This window comes from Rhinopithecus bieti, unplaced genomic scaffold (assembly GCF_001698545.2).
Source record: "Rhinopithecus bieti isolate Rb0 unplaced genomic scaffold, ASM169854v2 scaffold_71, whole genome shotgun sequence".
Taxonomy (NCBI): domain Eukaryota; kingdom Metazoa; phylum Chordata; class Mammalia; order Primates; family Cercopithecidae; genus Rhinopithecus; species Rhinopithecus bieti.
In genome coordinates this window covers 519,552-540,789 of record NW_016803101.1, presented here as the reverse complement: position 1 = coordinate 540,789, position 21,238 = coordinate 519,552, and the positions used below count along the sequence as shown (strand labels likewise).

At 32.3% G+C, this 21,238-nt stretch overlaps 1 protein-coding gene across 4 annotated transcripts in view; it reads right to left on the bottom strand.

The window, feature by feature from the left end:
- Positions 1 to 21,238, bottom strand: part of CCDC171 (coiled-coil domain containing 171) — a 399,071-nt gene that overhangs the window by 106,163 nt on the left and 271,670 nt on the right. For all 4 annotated transcript variants that reach the window (XR_001889029.1, XM_017891142.1, XM_017891322.1 and 1 more), the window contains 2 exons: positions 17,596 to 17,741; positions 15,491 to 15,545 (listed from right to left, as the gene is read on the bottom strand). Coding sequence is in view for 3 of the 4 variants with exons in the window: in XM_017891142.1 (XP_017746631.1) it covers positions 15,491 to 15,545; positions 17,596 to 17,741 (201 nt within the window). In the remaining variant the exon portion in view is untranslated. The remainder of the gene's footprint in view (positions 1 to 15,490; positions 15,546 to 17,595; positions 17,742 to 21,238) is intronic.

The window sequence follows — 21,238 nt, the reverse complement described above, 5'->3', positions numbered from 1 at the left end:
ATGCCAACCCCCACAGAGTTGAAAATGCATGTGTAACTTCTGACTCCCCCAAAACTTAACTACAAATAGTCTACTATTGGAAGCCTTAACTGATAACATAAACAGTTGATTAACACATATTTTGTGTTATGTGTATTATATACTGTATTCTTACAATAAAGCTAGAAAAAGGAACCGTTATTAAGAAAATCCTAAGGAAGAGAAAATATATTTACTATTCATTAAGTGGAAGTGGATCATCAAAAAGTCTTCATCCTCATAATCTTAATGTTGAATAGACTGAGGAGGAGAAGGAAGAGGAGGGGTTGGCCTTGCTGTCTCATGGATGGCAAAGGTGGAAGAAGATCCACGTATAAGTGGACCCACACAATTCAAAGCCATGGGTTCAAGGGTCAACTTTATATACATACACACACACACAAAATATGACAAATATACATACATATATATGTGGTATGTATGTATGTATGTATGTATGTATATTTGTTTCCCCAGAGGCTATTACATTTTCTGGAACATTATATGCACTAAAAATGTATTTGTAGAATTTAATTATTATAAATGTTGTGTTTCATGATGGATTCTAGGTTTTAAGTAACTTTTCTGAAGAAACAAATCCAAAAAGATGTCAGCAAAAACTCCTGTGACTTCCTAAATATTGCTCCAGTGTCATTTCAGTCCAATAAATTTAAAGGATTCATAGATGCAAGGTCTTACAGAGTTTTTACAATTTCTGGATTGTCATTTCCTGTTCTATCTTTTAGATGATTTATGAAAAAAGCACCTAACACTTCTCAATGAATATTCTTTGGTACTTTTAAAGCCTGTATGTTATAGCCATACATAGGGAACATTTTAGTTAATCTTTCCAAACTTATAGGACTCATGCTATCTCAAAAGCCTCAAGAATGCAACCATTCTATTCAACAACAAACATGACTACAGAAATATTATTAGCTTCTTCTTCACATTTCAATTTTACCTAAGTTTCCTTAGTTTTACTCTCTGCTGCAGTAAACTGAGATATCTCTCTATTAGGCACTTGGTTAGTATCTAATAAATACATATTTTTATCGTATCTAATCCTAAACAATCCAGACATTATCCTTCCCATCTAGGCATTATCCTATCCTGAAATTATTTTAATATAATTGTTCTACTTTCCCTTTACCTGACACAATAGAAATACTTTTAATATAATTGTTCTACTTTCCCATTACCCCACACAATAGAAATATTTAGGCACATTTGGAGAGGCTCTAATTAAAAGAAATAATAATTCCTGTATTATCAGTAAAATTGAAAGCCTACTGGTAGAGCTATTAAAAAACAAAAGTATATGCTTTTAGAGATTGATGTTGGCAAAAATGATGGACTAAGGAACTCCAAAAGCTAGTCCTTCCATAAAAGTAGAAAATAAACTGACAAAAAATGTCAGAATTAGCTTTTTTCAGAACTCGAGAAGCTAACTGAAAGTTTACAGTAACCAGTTAAAAACTTAACCAAGAAAAAAATCTGAATCTCAGTATTTAAGGAACTCTGTCAAAACAGTAGTTGACTACTAAGCTGACAGAGACTTCACTGGCCACACATGATAAAGGATACGACTTTATGAAATTAGTTCAGAAAGACATCCTTTACAAAATCAGTTCTGACTTTACACAGTCACTAAATATAAAACAACAACTAAAGCAAGCAGCAGCAACCATGGAGATGGGGAGAATCTTATTTCCAGAGTTGTCAGATTATAATTTTCAAAATATCTACTTTTCAACAAAAAATTGTATATCCCAGGAAAAAAGAAAGTATGGCTTATTTCCAATAAAAATAGAAATGAACAGGAACTGTCCTTGAGGAAGCCTAACCATTGACCTTACCACATAAGTACTTGAAATCAATTATTTTAAATGTGCATATAAAGTTACAGAAAACCATGTACAAGGAACTAAAAGAAACCATGAGAACAATGTCTTCCAAAATAGAAAATGTAAATGAAAAGAAAAACAAGCAAAACATACATTTTGAAGTTGACACATTCAAAATTTGGTGGTGGGGTGGGGGTAGTTAGAAAAAAAAACACCTGTCGACCAAGAATTCTATTTGTGACAAAAGTGTCCTTAAAAACGAAGGAGAAAGATAGCAGCCAGATGGTGGAAGAGGAAGCCCTGGACTCTCCTTCCCCCATGGACACACTGATTCAATGGCACATATCAATTCCCTTTATGGAAATTCCAGAAAGTAACTGAGAGGCTCCTGCAACCTGGGCAACAAGAAATCAGTCACACTGAAACCACTGGGAAAACTGAAGACACTCTCTAATCATAACCCCCATTGCCAGCACAGCATCATATTATCAGGAGGGAACTCTCAGCTCCCAAATCTTTATGAGAAGGGAAGTAATTGGACTGTGCATACAATGTCCCACTCTTCAGAGTTCTATCTACAGCACTGGCTTTTGTTTCACCTGTGTTTGAGTACTGACATGACCCAACATACACTAGACCCACAGAGAAAAAAGGTGGTGGTTTGGACTAGAGCACAGATATTCATAATAGCTCTCCCCTGGCTTGGCACAGAAAGGACCAGTGAAAAAAAATCCCCTGCTCTCAGCCTCTACCTTGGGAGCAAAAGAATTGGGCCATACATACAACATCCCAACTCTTCCAAGTATTAGCAGAGGGTAATATTTCTATCTTTTGTCTTGCCTGTCTCAAAGCACTGATGAGGCATAGCATACTCTAGAACCCTGGAGCCTTTAACAAGATGACAGTTTGGACTAACATAGAAGTTTGAAAGCCCCATAGAAGCTCTGGCCGAGTTTATTGGTGAAGGTCTTCTCTGGTACAAAGCCAATCCTTGAAGACTGACAGAGACGGCAGGTTCTTTTTTTCTTTTTTCTTTTTTTTTTCTTAATGCATAGATACCAACACAAAGAGTCAAGGAAAACGAGAAAACAGAGAAACATAATCCGAAAAAGGAACAAGATAAAACTCCAGAAACCAATACTGAAATAGAGATATATTAATTACCTGAAAGAGAATTCAAAATACTGTCATAAAAATGATCGATAAGCTCAGAAAAATAACATATGAACAAAGTGAGAATTTCAGTAAGAAGAAAGTTTAAGAGAAACAAATATTAGGGCAGAAGAATGTAATAACTAAAAATTCAAGAGAAGTTCAACAGCAGACTAAAACCAGCAGAAAAAAAAAAATTGGTGAACTTGAAGACAGGCCATGTGAAATCATCCAGTCAGAGGAAGAAAATAATAATAGTAATAAAGAATAAAGACAGCTTAAGGGACTTACAGAAAAACATCAAGCAGACCAATATATGGATTACAGGAGTCAGAGAAAAAAAAAAAAAAAAAAAAGAGAGAGAAAGAAAAAAAAAAGAAAAAAAAGAGAAAGTTTATTCAAAAAAATAATGACTGATAATTTCTCAAATCTGGGGAAAAAAATGAACATCCAAATCCAGGAAGCTTAATGAACCCTTAATAAGATGAAACTACAGAAATCCACACCAAAACACATGATAATCAAATTTTCAAAGACAAAGAGAATTTTGAAAGCAGCAAGAAGAAAATGACTCATTACAAACAAGGGAATTCCCTATTAAACTATCAATTGACTTTTTCAGCTCAAACTTTGCAAGCCAGAAAGGAGTAAGATGATGTATTCAAAGAGGTGAAAGGAAGAAAGAATGCTATCTAAGAACACTATACCTGGCAAAACTAGCCTTCGAAAATGAAGGAAACATAAAAACTTCCCTGACAAAAGCTGAAGAAGTTCATCACTAACAGACTTGCCTTACAAGGAGCACTAAAGACAGTTCTTCAAGTAGAAATAATAGAATGCTAAACAGCAACATGATACCATAAGAAAGGATAAAACTCAAAGGTAACTATATAGATATACAGAATGCTTTATTACTCTAGTGGTGGTGGGTAAATCACTTTTATTTCTAATGTAGAAGTTAAAACACAAAAGTATTAAAAACAACTGTAAGTAAAAACTATGTGAATGGATACAGCATATAGTAAATTGCGGCATCAATAACAAAATATGAAGGGAGGAGAAGTAAAACTGTAGAGTTTTTGCATGTGATTAAAGTTAAGTTGTTATCAACTTCAACTGTCATAATCATATTTTATATAAGCCCCAGGATAACTGGAAACAAAATACCCATATAAGTTGCACAAAAGTAAAAAATAAATTAATAAAAGCTTATCAACACAAAAAAAAATCAATAAAACACAAAGGATGAGAGCAAAGGAGAAAAATGAACTAAGAACTGTGCACTAAGAAACTCCAAAAGCTGTGGAACTCCAAAAACAAATGAACTATAAGATGAACAGAATGACAACAATAAATAATTTCCTATCAGTAATTACTTAAAATGTAAATAGACTTAACTTCTGATAAATAAATAGATTTAACTTCCAATAAAGAGACACAGAGTGGCTGAATGAGTTTAAAAAAAAAAAAAAAAAAAAAAAAAAAAGATCCAACTATACACTGTCTATGAGAAACTCATTTTAGATTTAAGGATGTGTACAGACTGAAAGTAAAGTGTTGGAAATAGATATCACATTAGTTACCATTTGGTAACCAAAAAAGAGTAGGAGTGAATATATTTATACCATACAAAATAGATTAGAAGCCAAAAACTGTCAGGAGGGACAAAGAATAACATTATATCATCATACAAGAATACAGTCTCCAGGAACATATAACAATTTTAACAATTATATACACATATATATACACACATCCATACACACACACACACACACCCCTAACAACAGAGCACCTAAATATATAAAACAAATATTGGCAGAACTGAAGGGAATATAGACAGCAACACAATAACAGTAGGAGACTTCATTACCCCACTTCCAATAATGGGGAGAACAACCAGTTAGAAAAAGAAATAGCAAACACAAACAACACTATAGACCAAATGAACCTAATGAACATATGTAGACCGTTCCAGTATACAGCAGCAGAACACGCATTCTTCTCAAGTGTACACAGATCATTTTCCAGGATATATCATATATTAGGTGTCAAAACAAGTCTTAATAGATTTAAGAATATTAAAATCATACCAAGGTTTTTTTCTAACTATAATGAAATGAAACCAGAAACAAAGTATAGAAGAAAAACTGGAAAATTCACAATATATAGAAAAAAACAACAAATTTTTGAAAAACCAATGGCATAAGAAAGAAATCATTAGGAAAGTTAGAAAATATCTTGAGACAAATGAAAATGAAAATGAAATACAACATATCAAAACTTAAGAAACTCAGTGAAAGCAGCAGTAAGGGGAAACGTACAGCAGTAAACACCTACATTTAAAAAAAAAAAGAAATTTCTCAAATAAACGATTTAATTTGGCACCTCAAGGAACGACAAGAGGAACAAACTAAACCCAAAGTTAGCAGAAGGAAGGAAATAATAAAGATTAGAACAGGAAAAAAGTAGAGAACAGAAAAACACAATAGAGAAAATCAGTAAAACTAAGAGTTTGCATTTTGAAAAGATGAAATTTACAAACCTTTAGTAAGACTAGGAAAAAAAGATAAAACTAAAAAAAAAAAAAAAAAAATGAAGAGGAGAAATTATAACTGATACCACAGAAATAAAAAGAATCATGAGAGACTACTATGAACAATTACATGAAATATAGTAGATAATCTAGAAGAAATGGATAAATTCTAAGAAACATGCAACCTAACAAGATGAATGATTAAAAACAAAAATAGAAATTCTTGAACAGAGGGTGGGTGTGGTGGCTTATACCTATAATCTCAGCACTTTGGTGGCCAAGGTGGGAGGAGTGCTTGAGACTAGGAGTTCAAGACACCCTGGGCAACATAGTGAGATGCTATCTCTACAAAAAAATGAATAATTTAAAAATTAGCAGGATTTGGTGGCATATGCCTGTAGTCCCAGCTACTTGGAGACTGAGGTAGGAGGATCTCTTGAGCCCAGGGGTTTGAGGCTGCAGTGAGCTATGAGTATGCCACTGTACCACTCCAGCCTAGGCAACAAAGCAAGATACTGTCTCAAAAAAAACACCAAGTAAATAAAAAAGAAAGAAAGAAAGACACAAAGATAGGGATGGGTGGCGGGGAGGGGAAGGAGGGAAAATCTTGAACTATTTAGTAAGGAGATTGATTCAGTAATCAAAAATCTTCTGACAAAGAAAAGCCCAGGACCAGGTGGCTTTACTGATTAATTCTATAAAATAATTAAATAATTAATGTTAATGATTTTCAAACTCCTCCAAAAAACTTGAAAAGGAGGAAAAACTTCCAAATATATTTTATGAGACCAGCATTTTCCTGATACCAAAGCCAGACAAAGACATCACAAGAAAAAAAACTACAGGCCAATATCCCTGATGAATATAGATCCAAAACTCCTCACCAAAATATTAGCAACTGAATTCAAAAGCACAATTAAAGGATTAGGCGCCATTACAAAGTGGGATTTATCCCTGGGATGTAAGAATGGTTCAACATCAAAAATCAATTGTGATACACAACATTAACAGAATGAAGGACAAAATTCACACCATCATCTCAATAGATGCATACAAAGCATCTGATAAAATTGATAAAAATTCAATAGCCTTTCATGATAAAAACTCTCAACAAACTAGGAGTAGAAGAAAAGCACCCTGAACACACCAAAGGCCATATATGTAGAGTCCACAGCTAATATCACACTCAATGATTAAAACTTAAAGCTTTTCCTCTAAAATCATGAACAAGGTAAGGAGGTCTGCTTTTACCACTTGTATTCAACGTATCATTGAATGTCCTAGGAAGCATGATTTGGCAAGAAAAATATGCCACTAAAAGCACAAGAAACAAAAATGAAAACAGACAAGTGAAACTACATCAAATGAAAAAGCTTCTGCATAGCAAAAAATAATAATAATAATCAACATAATGAAAAGGCAACCTATAGGATAAGAGAAAATACTTGCAAACCGTATAAGGGGTTTAATTTCTAAAATATAAGAGTTAATTTCTTATAGCAAAAAGCAAAAAGAAACTAATAACCTGATTTTACAATGGGCTAAGAACTTGAATAGACATTTATCCAAAGAAGACATACAAATGGTCAACAGGTATATGAAAACATCCTCAATGTCACTATCATCAAGGAAATAAAAATCAAAACCACAGTGAGGTATCACCTCATACCTATTAGGAGGACTATTACAAAAAAATTTTTTTAAAAGACAAGTGTTGGCAAAGATGTGGAGAAACTGGAACCCATGTACACAACAGCAAAGGAATGTAAAGTGGTGCAGACGCTATGGAAAAAAAGTATGGAGATTCCACAAAAAGTTAAAATTAGAAGTACCACATATGATTCAGCAACCACTTATGGGGATATTTATCTAAAAGAATTGCAATAAGAATCTCTAAGAAATATATAGAATCCCAAGTTCACTTCAGTACTATTTATAATAGCCAAGATCTAGAAACAACCTAAATGTCTATTGAGAGATAAATGAATACATAAAATATAGTATACATAGTCAATAAATATTACTCAGCTTTTAAAAGGAAGGAAATAATCAGCCTTTTAGAAGAAGGAAATCCTATGATATACAACAAAATGGATGAACCTTGAGGACATTATGCTAAGTGAAACAAACCATTCACAGAACAAATACTACATAATTCCACTTATATGACGTATCTAAAATAGTCAAACTCATGGAAAAGGAGAGTACAACGGTGGTTACCAGGGGCTGGGGTCGGGGAGGGCAAAGCGGGGAGTTGTTAATGAATAGGTATAAAGCTTCAGTTATGCAAGATGGGTAAGTTCTGAAAGTCTGCTTTATAACATTGTACCTGTGGTTAACAATATTGTATTGCACAGTAAATATCCATTAAAAGGCTAGATCTTAGATAAGTGTTCTTACCACAATAAAATTAAAATTTTTTCTAATGAAGGAGAAACTAAGACATTCCAAGATAAACAAAAGCTAAGGGAATTCGCCACTAGATGTGCCCAATAAGAAATGCTAAAGGGAGTCCTGAAATGAAAGGATACTAGACAGTAACTCAAATTCACATGAAAAAATAAGGAACGCCAGCAAAGGTAACCACGTGGGGAAATATAAAAGTCAGTATTAATGTATGTTTGGTTTGTAACTCCTCTTTTTCTTCTATAGATTTAAAAGAAAACTATATAAAACAATCATTATAAACTATGTTGATGGGCACACAATATATAAGGATGTAATTTGTAACAATATGAAGAGAAAGGATGAAGCTATATAAGAGCAAAATTTTTAAACATAATTGGTACTACGTTGGCATTAATTCAAACAAGATTGTTTTGAATTAAGATGTTAATTGTAATCACTAAGGGTAACACTAAGAAAACAACTAAACATGTATAGTAAAATAAAAGAGAAGGGAATAAAGAAAATGGTATACTACCAAAGATCTATCTAATGCAGACAAGAAGGACTAGTAGAGGAACTGAGGAACAAAACAGATATAATACATGTAAATAAAATGGCAGAAGTCCTTCCTTATCACGATTATGTTAAATGTAAATTGATTTAAATATCCAATTGAAAGTCAGGAGTTAGCAAAATGAATGTTTTTCAAAACGTGATTCATTTGACACTGTCTATAACAGATTGATCTTAGATACAAAGACACAAATAGGTTAAAAGTGAAAAGACAGAAAAAGCCCACGCAAACAGTAACCAAGCGAGCTGGAGTGCCTACACTAATATCAGACAAAAGACTTTAAGATCAAAATTATTGCAAGAAATAAAGACATCATATAATGATAAAAGAGTCAATCCATCAAGAAGATACAACAATTTCCACATAATCTCAAAATATATGAAGCAAAACTGACCAAACTGAAGAGGAAAGAGTTCAACAATAACATTTGGAGACTTTGACATCACACTTTCACTAATGAATAGGACACCCAGACAAAAAACAATCAAGGATTTAGAAGACTTGAACACCATAAACCAACTACACATAACAGACATATAGAGAACACTCTACCTAACAAAAGAATACATATTCTTTTAAAATGCACATTTAACATTCAGCAAGACAGACCATATTCTGGACCATATAACAAACTTTAACAAACTTAAAAAGAATAGAAATCAAACAAAGTATTTAAACCATATAAAATTAAATCATAATTCAATAGCAAAAAAAAGGTGTGGAAAATTTCCAAGTATTCAGAAATTAATCAGCTCACTCTTAAATAATAAGTCAATGAAGAAATCATAGAAATTAGCAAATACTTTGAAATAGATGAATATAAAAAAATAATAAAACAAAACTTCTGAGATGCAGTGTAAGCTGCATCAGACAGAAATCTATAGCTGTAAATGTCTACGTTAAAAAAGAAGAAAGATCTCAAATCAATAACCTAACCTGCCAGCTTGGAGCAGTTAAGAGAGAGACAGAGAGCACAAACTAAACCCAAAGTAAACAGAAGGAAGAAATAATAATGTTTTAGAGTAGAGATAATACAAAATAGAGAACAGAAAAACCATGGAACAAATCAAGGAAACCAAAAGTTGAACCCTTAAAAAGACAAATAATATTGACAAACTTTACCTAGACTAACCAAGGGAAAAGTTACTAAATTACTAAAATCAGAAATAAAAATGGGGACATTACTACTAACCTTACAGAAATAAAAACAATAATAAGATAATGAGCAATTGAATATCAAGTCAGATAACTTAGATAAAACAAACAAATTTCTAGAAACACACAAACTACCAAAACTGACTGAAAAAGAAATAGAAAATCTGAGTAGATCTATAACAAGAAAAGAATGAATCAGTATCAAAAAACTTCCAGATAAGAAAAGTTCAGGCCCAGAAAGTTTCACTGAATTCTGCCAAATGTTTAAAGAATTAACACCAATCTCTCAAATTCTTGAAAGAAAATGAAGAGAAGGGAGCATTTCCTAACCTATTCTGAGGTATTACTTTGTCCTAAAGCCTGACAAAGATATCACAAAAGAAAACTACAGACCAATATGTCCTATGAATTTAGATGCAATAACCCTTAAAAAAAAAAAAAAAAAACCTAGCAAACCAAACCTAGCAGCATATTCAAAAGATCATACACCATAACCAAGTGAGATTTATCCCAGGAACACAATGATGTTCAACATACATAAATCATGTTAGGTAGTACAAAACATCAGTAGGATGAAGGAGGGGAGGCACAACATGATCATCTCAACTGATGCAGAAAAAGAAAAGCATTTGACAAAACTCAATGCCTTTTCATGATTAAAAAACACTTAAAAAACTAGGAACGGAAGAGCACTTTCTCAAACTGATAAAGAGGATCTATGAAAAAACCCACAGCTAATATCATGCTCAATGGTGTAAGACCAAAAACTTTCCCCTTAAGATTAAGAAGAAAACAAAGGTGTCTGCTCTCGACATGTCTATTCAACACCATACTGGATGTTCCAGCCAGATAATTAGATAAGAAAAAGAAACTAAAGGCATCCAAATTAGAAAGAACTAAGTAAAACTACATTCATAGATAACATAATCTTACATGTAGAAAATCCTACAGAAGCTATACATGCACACAAAAACTACTAGAGTTAATAAATTCAGCAGTTTTTTAGGAGACAAGATGAACACATAAAAGATAAACATACAAAAATCAGTAGTACTTCTGCACACCAGCAATTAAGAATAAAAAATTAGACTTAAGAAAACAGTTCCATTTAAAAGAGCATTGCAAATTATAAAATAAAGAATAAACTTAACCAAGAAGATGCATAACTTGTACACTGAAAACCACAAAACACTGTTGAGAGAAATTAAGGAAGATCTAAACAAGTAGAAAGGCATTCTCTGTTCATGAATTGCAACACTTAATATTGTTAAGATGACAATACTCCCCAAATTGATTTATAAATTCACCACAGCAGCTTTCAAAATTCCATTGCCTTCTTTTGCAGAAATGGACAAGCTGATCCCAAAATTCACATGGAATTTTATGAGAGAACTTGAATAGTCAGAACAATCTTGAGACTTCAAAATCTCACATTTCTCAATTTCAAAACTTAATAGAAAACACAGTCATCAAAACTCGTGGTACTGATATGACGAGAGACATACAATTCAATGGAATAGAATTGAGAGTCCAGAAATAAACCTACACATCTATAGTCAACTGATTTTCAAGAGGAATATGAATGATTCAACATGATCATTCAATGGGAAAAGAACAGTCTTTTCAACAAATAGTGCTGGAATAATTGGACTGCCATATAAAAGAATGAAGTTGGGTCTTTACATGATAGACTATATAAAATCTATTTTATATGGACTAAAGACCTAAATGTAAGAGCTAAAACTATACAATTCTTAGAATAAAACACAGGGAAAGCTTCATGACTTTGCATTTGGACATGGATCCTTAGATATGAGGCCAAACACACAAGCAGCAGCAAGAAAAAAACAATTAGATTTCATCAAATTGTAAAACTTCTGTTCACCAAAGGACACTATCTAAATATAAGGTAAAAAGATAACCTACATGATGGGAGACAATGTTTTCAAATCATATATATAACAAGATTCTAGTATCCAGAATATGCAAAGAACTCTTAACACTCAACAACAAAAAGACAATCAACCCGATTTAAAAATGGGCAAAGGATGTGAGGAGACATTTCTCCAAAGAAGACAAATAATCAATAACCACATGAAAACATGTTCAACATTGTTAGTCATTAGGAAAATGCAAATGAAAACCACAGTGAGATACTATATACTAGCCACTAGGATGGCCATTAACAAAAATTGAAACTAACAAGTGTGAGCAAGGATGTGGAAAAATTAGAATGCTTATCCATAATGGTACAGATTTAAAATGGTGCAGTCACTGTGGAAAACAGTTTTGTGGTTCCTCAAAAAGTTATCAAAGTTTTGTTATATGATCCAGCAGTTCCACTCCTAGCTACATACCTAAGAGAAGTGAAAACAGACCTTCAAACAAAAATTTTTACACAAAATTTCACAACAGCATTCACTATTCATAATAACCAAGAAGTGGAAACAATCCAGTGTCCATCAGCTGATGAATGCCTAAACAAAATGTGGTATAACTATACAATGGCATATTATTCAGCCATAAAAGGGAATGATGTATCAATAAATGCCACAACATGAATGACCTTTGAATAAACTATGCTAAATGAAAGAAGCCAGACATCTAAAACCACATATTGTATTATTCCATTTACATGAAATGACCCGAACAGGAAAATGCATAGAGACAGAAGGCAGGTCAGTGTTTGCCGGGATGTAGGGGAAAGGGATGTAAGAAATAATTGCTTCTTGGGTACTGGGTTTCTTTTGAAGTGATGTAAATGTTCCAGAATTAGCTGTGATGGGTGCACATACTGAAAGCCACTGAACTGTGCACTTTAAAATGGTTAAGCTGGTGAGTTTTTTTCAAAACAAGTTCAACAGTTTTCGATTTTCCAAAAAAATAAAAAGCAGCCAAAACTTCAACTCAAGAGAGAAGGGTGTGTTTTTAAAAATGCAACTCATGAAAAGTTATGATGATTTTGTTTCTTCTTGTTCTTATGTTTCTTATCTCCAATATCTTGAAATTGGCCCCCCCAAAACAGTGTATTATAAAATTAAGTTTTGACCTACATTAAAAATGGGCATAAAAATATATATCTAAATGAAATTAATATAAAACTTACATTTCTTTGAAAAAAAAAAACTATGTTTTTTAACTGAAATGACTGACCTTCCTTATTACATAGTTACCAGTCCCAAATGGAATGTTGAAAATAATATCTAATCAACTGTTCCGTGTAATACAGTTGTAGTATTTGAAAAGTTGAATGAAATGTGTTGCTTAAAAGCTAACAAGTATAAACAAAATGTAATTGTTTTTCCTAAAAACAAATATGTTCAGGTTAAGTTCCTTAACATCCAAGAAAAGAAATAATGTCTGCAGGAAAACAAGTTCTTTCTTCTATTTGGTTAGTGTCAGAAGTTACTATTAAAATTCAACTCAGTGGGTAAGACTTAGTTTTATTCTAGAATGAATGGTACCAACCTTGAAAACACATATGTTTAAAACAGTAAGAAATATAAATAGTCATACTATTTTACTATGCACAGTAAACTTTGCTAAAGAGTTTGGATGTATCCATATCGATTTTTACCATCCTGTGAGCCTGGACCCTCCTTCCATACTACTCTTTGTTTCATCAAAGACAGCAAAATGCCAATGGAAAGTCCAAGGCAGCCAGAAAAATAAACCTATTGAACTCTGGCATGAAGACAGGTAAGCGTGCATCTTCCTGAGACCTTCAGAGGACTCTCTGGGCCACCTCCTTATCACTCATTCATTCTCACTCATACCTCACAGAAAAGAGAATTATCTCCAATTACCTCTCCTAAGTTTTCACTTCAAGCTTGAAAAGTAATTGATAATTTTAAAACCACTATATTAATAGAATTTTCTAAAGACATAAATCAGGCCGGGCATGGTGGCTCACGCCTGTAATCCCAGCACTTTGGGAGGCCAAGGTGGGCGGATCACAGAGTCAGGAGATCGAGACCATCCTGGCTAACACGGTGAAACCCCGTCTCTACTAATAAAATATAAAAAATTAGCTGGGCGTGGTGGCGGACGCCTGTAGTCCCAGCTACTCGGGAGGCTGAGGCAGGAGAATGGCGTAAACCTGTGAGGTGGAGCTTGCAGTGAGCCGAGATCGCGCCACTGCACTCCAGCCTGGGCAACACAGAAAAACTCTCCGTCTCAAAAAAAAAAAAAAAAAAAAAAAGACATAAATCAAAATAATTAACTACTAAATCTAAAGACAGAAAAAGCCATAAAGCAAAAGTAAATCTACAATGGCTATAGACCAGCTTTACAGACAGCTTTCTTTCCGTATGACACAAAAATCAAAAGATGAACTACAACTGAAGAACTGTATGATTCTAATCATTGTGTTCCAATCAGTCTTTATCATATTTAAATGATATATTTTGCCATTTCCATAAGAAAAGAAGAAAGTACAACATTTACATTTCATATTGGTGATGGTTTTTCCCTGATGTCAAAGTTCATTCCCCAAGTTAGCTGCTGTCTAACTTTTTTTTTCTCCAACTGGGATGATGAAAAACCAACTGGATTTCAAAGTTAACATTAACTATATAAAAGGGTGTGCCATGTATATGACGTAATTGACTTTTCTATCCACCAAGTTCAAAAAAACATACCAAAGATGTCTCTTTCATTGCAAATCTAAATTTCAAATTTGTGGCACATATAAATTTAATGTGACTATATTTAAACTATACTGACTAACTAAACTTTTTTAAATGGGAAGGGGGAGAAATCATAGTTTCAAAGAGGCTTAGGAAATAGCACTCAGATTATTTTTCTTTTCCAAAATACTTTTGTTAACATGAAATAATGCTGGTCACTTTCAAAAATAGAAAAGAATACAGGGGCCCGTTGTTTTTAAAATGTTAAAATGCATTAACTATTAGTTTGCTAATTTTTATTTAATATGTCCTTCAAAAAGTTAGTTTTAGGGTATTTTAAGTGACGTATAAAATGATATTATATAAAAAATTGATTTACAAGGTTATTCTAAATATGATTCATTCATAAACTCCATGTATCTTTAAAGTACTTAATGTTTGCATTTCCAATAATTTGCCTATCCGACAGTAGCAGAAACACATAAATAATGTTTCTCTGCTTTTGAATGATGAAATAATGAACACATCTTTCAATGCAGAGTGGAGTGCTAACAAAACACATGGTCAGTAAATATATTATGTTTTTACAAATATCGTAATACTTTTATTATGCTGCTCATCACTGCAAATTAACACTCAGAGTTTATCATACAGGAGTAATCAAATCTGAAAACAATAGAATATATTAAATAATTAAATTTCTACTTTAAGAATATATTCTTACAAGTAAGAAAGAAAATTTCAATTTGAATAACATTACTACCTAGTTTACATATATGAGTATTACTAAATAAAATACATGTTTCTCTCCATACATATATATATATAGGACTGTTGGTTTAAGAGTGGTAAGAGGTTAGACAATGTGGTCAAACATTTTATCATTATGAGACATATAAGAATCTTAATGACCTCTGCTTTGTTCAGCAAAGACCGCAAATAATTCCAAGTACAATTACACCAGTTTGGGGAAACCACTATTTTCATAGTCTTATTAAATATATAAAGTGAATTCTGAAAAAAGCATGCAATATAGCACTATGTAATGGAAATTTCCAGTCACCTGCATAGCATCTTTTTGTTAATTTATTTTTTTAAGTTACAAAATGAATTAAAGTACTTTGTGGCTAATAAAAATAATGACCAGGTGTCATGATACAAATTGAACAATATTAAAGAAAAATTACAGTACCTTGTGAAGCGTATTTTCTACTGCTCTCATGTGATTTGCAACACATTCTTTGTCTCTAGAAAAAATAAAAGAAAGATTAAGTGTTAGTAAAACTCAAACCTTACTACAACTGTTACACATTTTAGTATAAGTCACTAGTATTAAAAAATAAGGGTCTGATCTCATTGTTCTCCTTTTTTTTCTAATTTATTTTACCTTTTTAAATTTTGATTTTTAATTCATTGTTCTCCTTTTTAATGTACAAAAACTAACCATATTCACTGATACATTTCCACATTTAACACATATCTTAAATTTTGTTGCCTGTCCTAAATCGGGGTAGGGGAGAGTAAAAAGGTAAAAAAGTGAAAAACAAAGAAAAAAAATTACAATTACATTATTGATCCTTTAAAATATGCTGTAAATGGTAAAACTTCATTCCTCTATTTCTAATGAAAAGACTTTAAAATCTTAGTGATGGGGATATATAATAAATGACCATACTATGCAAAATAGTATTTTCCTTTCTACACAGTCTTTTTATGCTATAATAATTACACAGAAAACTCCTCCGTGACTTGTCTAGGAATATGCAAAGTTACTAGTTTCTCCTATCAGCCTAGTATACTGAATTTAGCCTTCATAATGAAATAAAAAGTATGAATGAAAATACTGAAGATAAAAATCTAATTGTAAATTGAAATTGAAAACTGTAAATAATGTATTAGTTCTCCAGATTTCAAATTAGCTTTCTTTAGTTTTATAAAAACATGTGCCGATGGTCACAGATCATAGACATGTCAAAATACTGAATTAGCAGCACTGTTTTGAAAATACAATTTGAATCCAGAGGTTTTATAAGCCTATTTTCATTCATCTCAGAATTTTCTCAGTGCTATAAGACTCACTGGAAATTACCTGGGCTAAGCCTCTCATTTGACATGATGAAACTGGGAGTGAACAATAACAACAAAAACTGATTCAGTCAAACTTATATTTTAAAAAATGACAAAAACATACACCTTATATGGCGGTGCAACATTATATAGCTTTACTATTTCCCAAAAAACTATCAGTGGTTATTCAAATACGTCAATATTTTGGCCTTGTGTCAATTCATGTTTTCATTATGTTTGAGCAATGTCACAAACCCAGTGGCAAAGCTTATGAATATCTGAAGATTGCGGATTCCTTGTTCAGTGATTTATACACATTCTGTAGTTTACAGACTATATTCATATTTGATGATATTTTATGCTTAAGAGTTTCTCTCAAAAAATATTTAATAAACATATTTTTGCAAGTAAAGAAATTCAGAATTCTAAACTTAGAAAACACTGAGTTTATCAAAATTAGATGTTTCTTTATTCCTTGAAAATAGACTTTCTTTAAGCCATGCTGTTGCACAAAGAACTGTCTTAAAGTATTCCATGAAATTTGATATGAGGAACAAATAAAAATGCCCAAGAGAACTGTTCAATGTGAACTTCATAATGTATGTCAACTTGATTACCTGGTTTCAAAAAAAAAAAGGAAAGACATTTTCATCACATTTACATAGTGGTCTACTCTGAAAACTGTATATTTTTCTACTTAAAATATTAGAATATACAGCTATAAAAATTAAATGAGTCTTCATGATCAATGTTTTATTGTGTTTTTTAAATGCTATGATACATATGCTGATTGTATGCTAACATTTCTTTATGGAAATATTACTTGCAATATTAGTATATAATAATATATGTAGAGCAAACTTTCAGAGACAGTGAGGCAGAAGAGAATAGGAATGTATAACAGAAGATACTATGAAAAACTTATAAATAGAGTCTTACACTTCATATTAATAAAACATAGTTTCTAACATGTAACACTACAACGGAGCCCAAAATAAGCATAATTAGAGGTTTTATAGAAGCTTATACTTTTCTGAGGTTTCTCAATAAAATATACATTTAGTATGTTAAGAGTTTTCTTTTTTGAGGATATATCAGAGAATTTCAAAGAAAGACAGCTGTACTTTTGTTTTCTAACACTGTATTATCCAGGGCTAAAACCCGGAGCATGAAAGTAAGAATTGATCTTTTGTCTGTTTTAAGTGATCTCCCCAAGGTCCAAATGCTCACTTGGCTGCCATGCGGAGGGCACTCTCTGCATCATGGATGTTCTCCTCTAGTCGACGCTTGTCCTGCTCCAGCTGGGTAAGATGTCTATTGAGCTGACGCAGAGATTGATCTTTTCTTCTCAGCTCCATCTTTGCCTCGGAGAGACTCTGCAAGCAGACAGAAAACAGAGTTACTTGTCAGCCCTGATAATTAACTTCAATTTATGCCATAGGCTATTAAACAAAGAAGAATACAGACTGACTGAGAAGTAGACTTGGGTCATTACACATCAAAGTTTAACAAATTTTCTACAAAAATTTTATATACTTACTAATTAGAAATGATAGAACTGATAAGATTTTGGAAAATGTTTGGTTACAAAATACAGTTCCATTTTATTTTTTAAAATACTGCAAGGCAAATAAATTGTATTCTTACTAAAAATAATCTGATTATAAAAATCTCAAGTTGTACTTTCTTTTAATGATGAAAAAATAAAGTTTTCAGGGTAGAAAGCACGCGAAATTTAGAGTCAATTTTATTCTAAATAGAACTAGAGTTAAGAACTATTGTATGCCCAAACTATGCATGTGATTGAGAAAATGATAGACCAGGATATCTATAAGAAAATGGTAAACCCAAGATGAAACAGTACCACCACTGTCTTTATAAATACATAGTTAGGTGGCTATAGACATTTCAGCAAACAAACAAATTGGACTCCAAAATAAAATTCACTTGCTTCCCAGTAAATAACTCTTACATCAAGGATCGCAACACAAATAGCATCAACATGTTTTAACTAATAAAGTTATAAATAATACTTGCATTCAGAATTATTTGTGTTCTATAAATATTTTCTTAGTCACAGAAGTACAAAATCTGTTGATTTATATTTGCTATCTACTTTAATTTGAAATATTTACTTAGTGCCAAAATTTTAAGATGCAATTGCGCAACTTTATATTGCAGGCTTAAAATCAGAAGCTCACAACTGAGAGAAGTCTTTTTTAGACCTCACTTAAAAGTCTAGGATGCAAAATAGTACAGGGATCAGAGGATCACTTAGCACTAAAAATCTTCTTACTCCTTTGCCTAAAAAATTTCTAGAGTAAGCTTATCAAACAGTTTTTGATTAAATTTGTTGGATGGTGAGCTAAATAATTGACTGCGTACACATAATTTTTTCTTCTTGCTCAGTTTAGCCACACATTAACATCCACACTGTGCTTCAAAAACCTAGTAAAGAATAAACAAAAATGTTATAATTTCATGTGTAGAACTCTTCTAACAGTATTCTTTCAGTGCATTCACAATGGGTAGTATTTAAAAAATGAATAATATAAAAACTTAAGCTGCGTACATGCTAAACCAATCAATTCCCTCTAACTGCTGGTGAATTGAAAACCAACATCAGTCAAACCAGGTATTTTAAAACATTAAAAGTTTTAAAATTCACTTTTCAAATAGTCAAGTTACTGTCAAACAAATATAAATCAAAAAATTAAACAAACTATGACTGCTTATGAGACATTGTATTTCATTTTAAATCTTCACTATTAACAGATCTTCACACACGTTGCACCACAGAAATAGTCACTGATTCAAACCAACTTTAAAAACATGGCAAAGAATAAATTTCTAAAACCACACTAAACCTACTAATTTTGCGCCAATGCTAAGATAAATGCACTAAAGCATCATGAACTTTCTTTATTTAAAAAAGTAAAATCCTTTTGAGTTCCTTTTAAAGTCAGCATTTCTGACATCTTTCAAACAACAAAAAAACAATTTTTCAAATATGAAGATCAAACTAATTGTCCACCACCAGTTATGGATAAAGCTTGAATTCTTCCAACAAAAACAATACACTTGTGCCAATCCATTCAAATTCTTCTGCTCAGTAACTCTTATGACTAGAGGTGCATATTTGTGAGGGGACTATCCAGCATTCAGTATATTATCTCTAACCTTATCCAGATTGAAGCTTGCTGATCCAATCTGAGGGAATCCATGACTTTGAAACCCACACTTGACTTTTCAACCATCCTATCATAGCCTTTCAAAGAAGATATAACTCATAACATTAGAATTTCTACTACATAGCTAAATCTTCTCATTTCCATTCCTTCATTTTCATGTCTCAGGGGCAAACGACAGGAGTCATCAAACTCTTCTAACGCTTACACTATTTCAAGGGCATAGAAAAGAAACAAAAAGTGGTCTAAAGAAAGCGATATAATTCACACTTCCTTGAGTATGAAAACAAAAGATAATATAGTTTTTTGGAAAAGAGATCATAACTTACAGAATTCTCATTTGAAAAGAGGAGAATGACATCATGAAATACATCAGTGGGCCCTAAGATTGATGGGGATGGGTGTAAAACACCAAGACATAAACCACGATTCAAGAATATGTCTTTTCCCTAATACCTAATCTTTTTTAAATAACAAAACAGAATATTTAAAATCCTAACACTGAGCTTTAAAGAAAAATACATTTGTGTACATATATATGTACATATCACATATATATTTACAAATATATATCCATATATCACATATAATTTTAAATTCAGCTTTTCTTTTCTCCTGTTCAGATTGATCTAATTAAAACCCATGATAAACTTTATGGACTCTAATATTTCCAACTGAATGACTGAAACCAAGAGGGTACGCCTCTAGGCAGCAAGGCAACAATGATAAGCAGCAGGTTAGCCACTAATTTCTCAACCAGGGTAGATTGTGAAAGTGTGATGTTCTGATATCCAAGAAACTGTTCAGGAGAGAATAGGATAAATCAAGTTTAATAACTCTGCTCCTAATTGTTCCCCCAATGCTCAACTCTAATTACTTGGAGAACTCTCCCGACTGTCACCTGATATTAAGTTGTTGGAGGCTGAGCCTGGAACAGCGAGATAATCAATAAACATTTAGTGGGGAGAAGAATGAAGATCCTGTTAAGCAGTGGGAACCTGCAGCACCCAAAGCCCTTCTGCTCATGAGAAAACCTATGGGACAGCCATAGTGATTGCAAAGCAATAATCCAAAGCACTGTTTTTAGGCCTTGAGGCCTTTAAGCAACAGTACATTTGAGGAAAAAAGGTTAACACGGTCACCCTAATTACAGCCCACTTTCACATACTTCATATATAAGTGAAGACAAGCCAATTAGGTAGAAAGGAAGATAAGGGAAGTTTTATTTGTATACTAATTAAACCCCTGATGAAATTAAAGGAAAAACATACAGCTCTGTAATTGTGTCTGAGAAAGGTCACTTCAGGTTCAGTTATCAGAACAGCACAGCCTTGAGATATTTCACTTAATCCACAATACAGCCCTCATTTTGTACTCAGGTCTTAATATTTACCAAGAAGAAAAATTCAAAGCTTGATATGAATTTATCTTTAAACAGTATTGTGAACAATTTTAGCTGTTAGAAAGTTAAGGCTAGATATGATAACAAGAGTCTTTTAAAGAGCAGAAAAAAATATTCTACCTACACAAGAACCAATGTCACAATATTATTTATCAAAGATTTCCAGTTTTCATTTTAAATCCAAAATGTTTTAAAGTGAATTTTTACAATAGTATTCCAAAATGACTGTATTTCAAAAGCTATTCTATAATATCTTTATTGCATTTCTAACAGCTAAAATTGT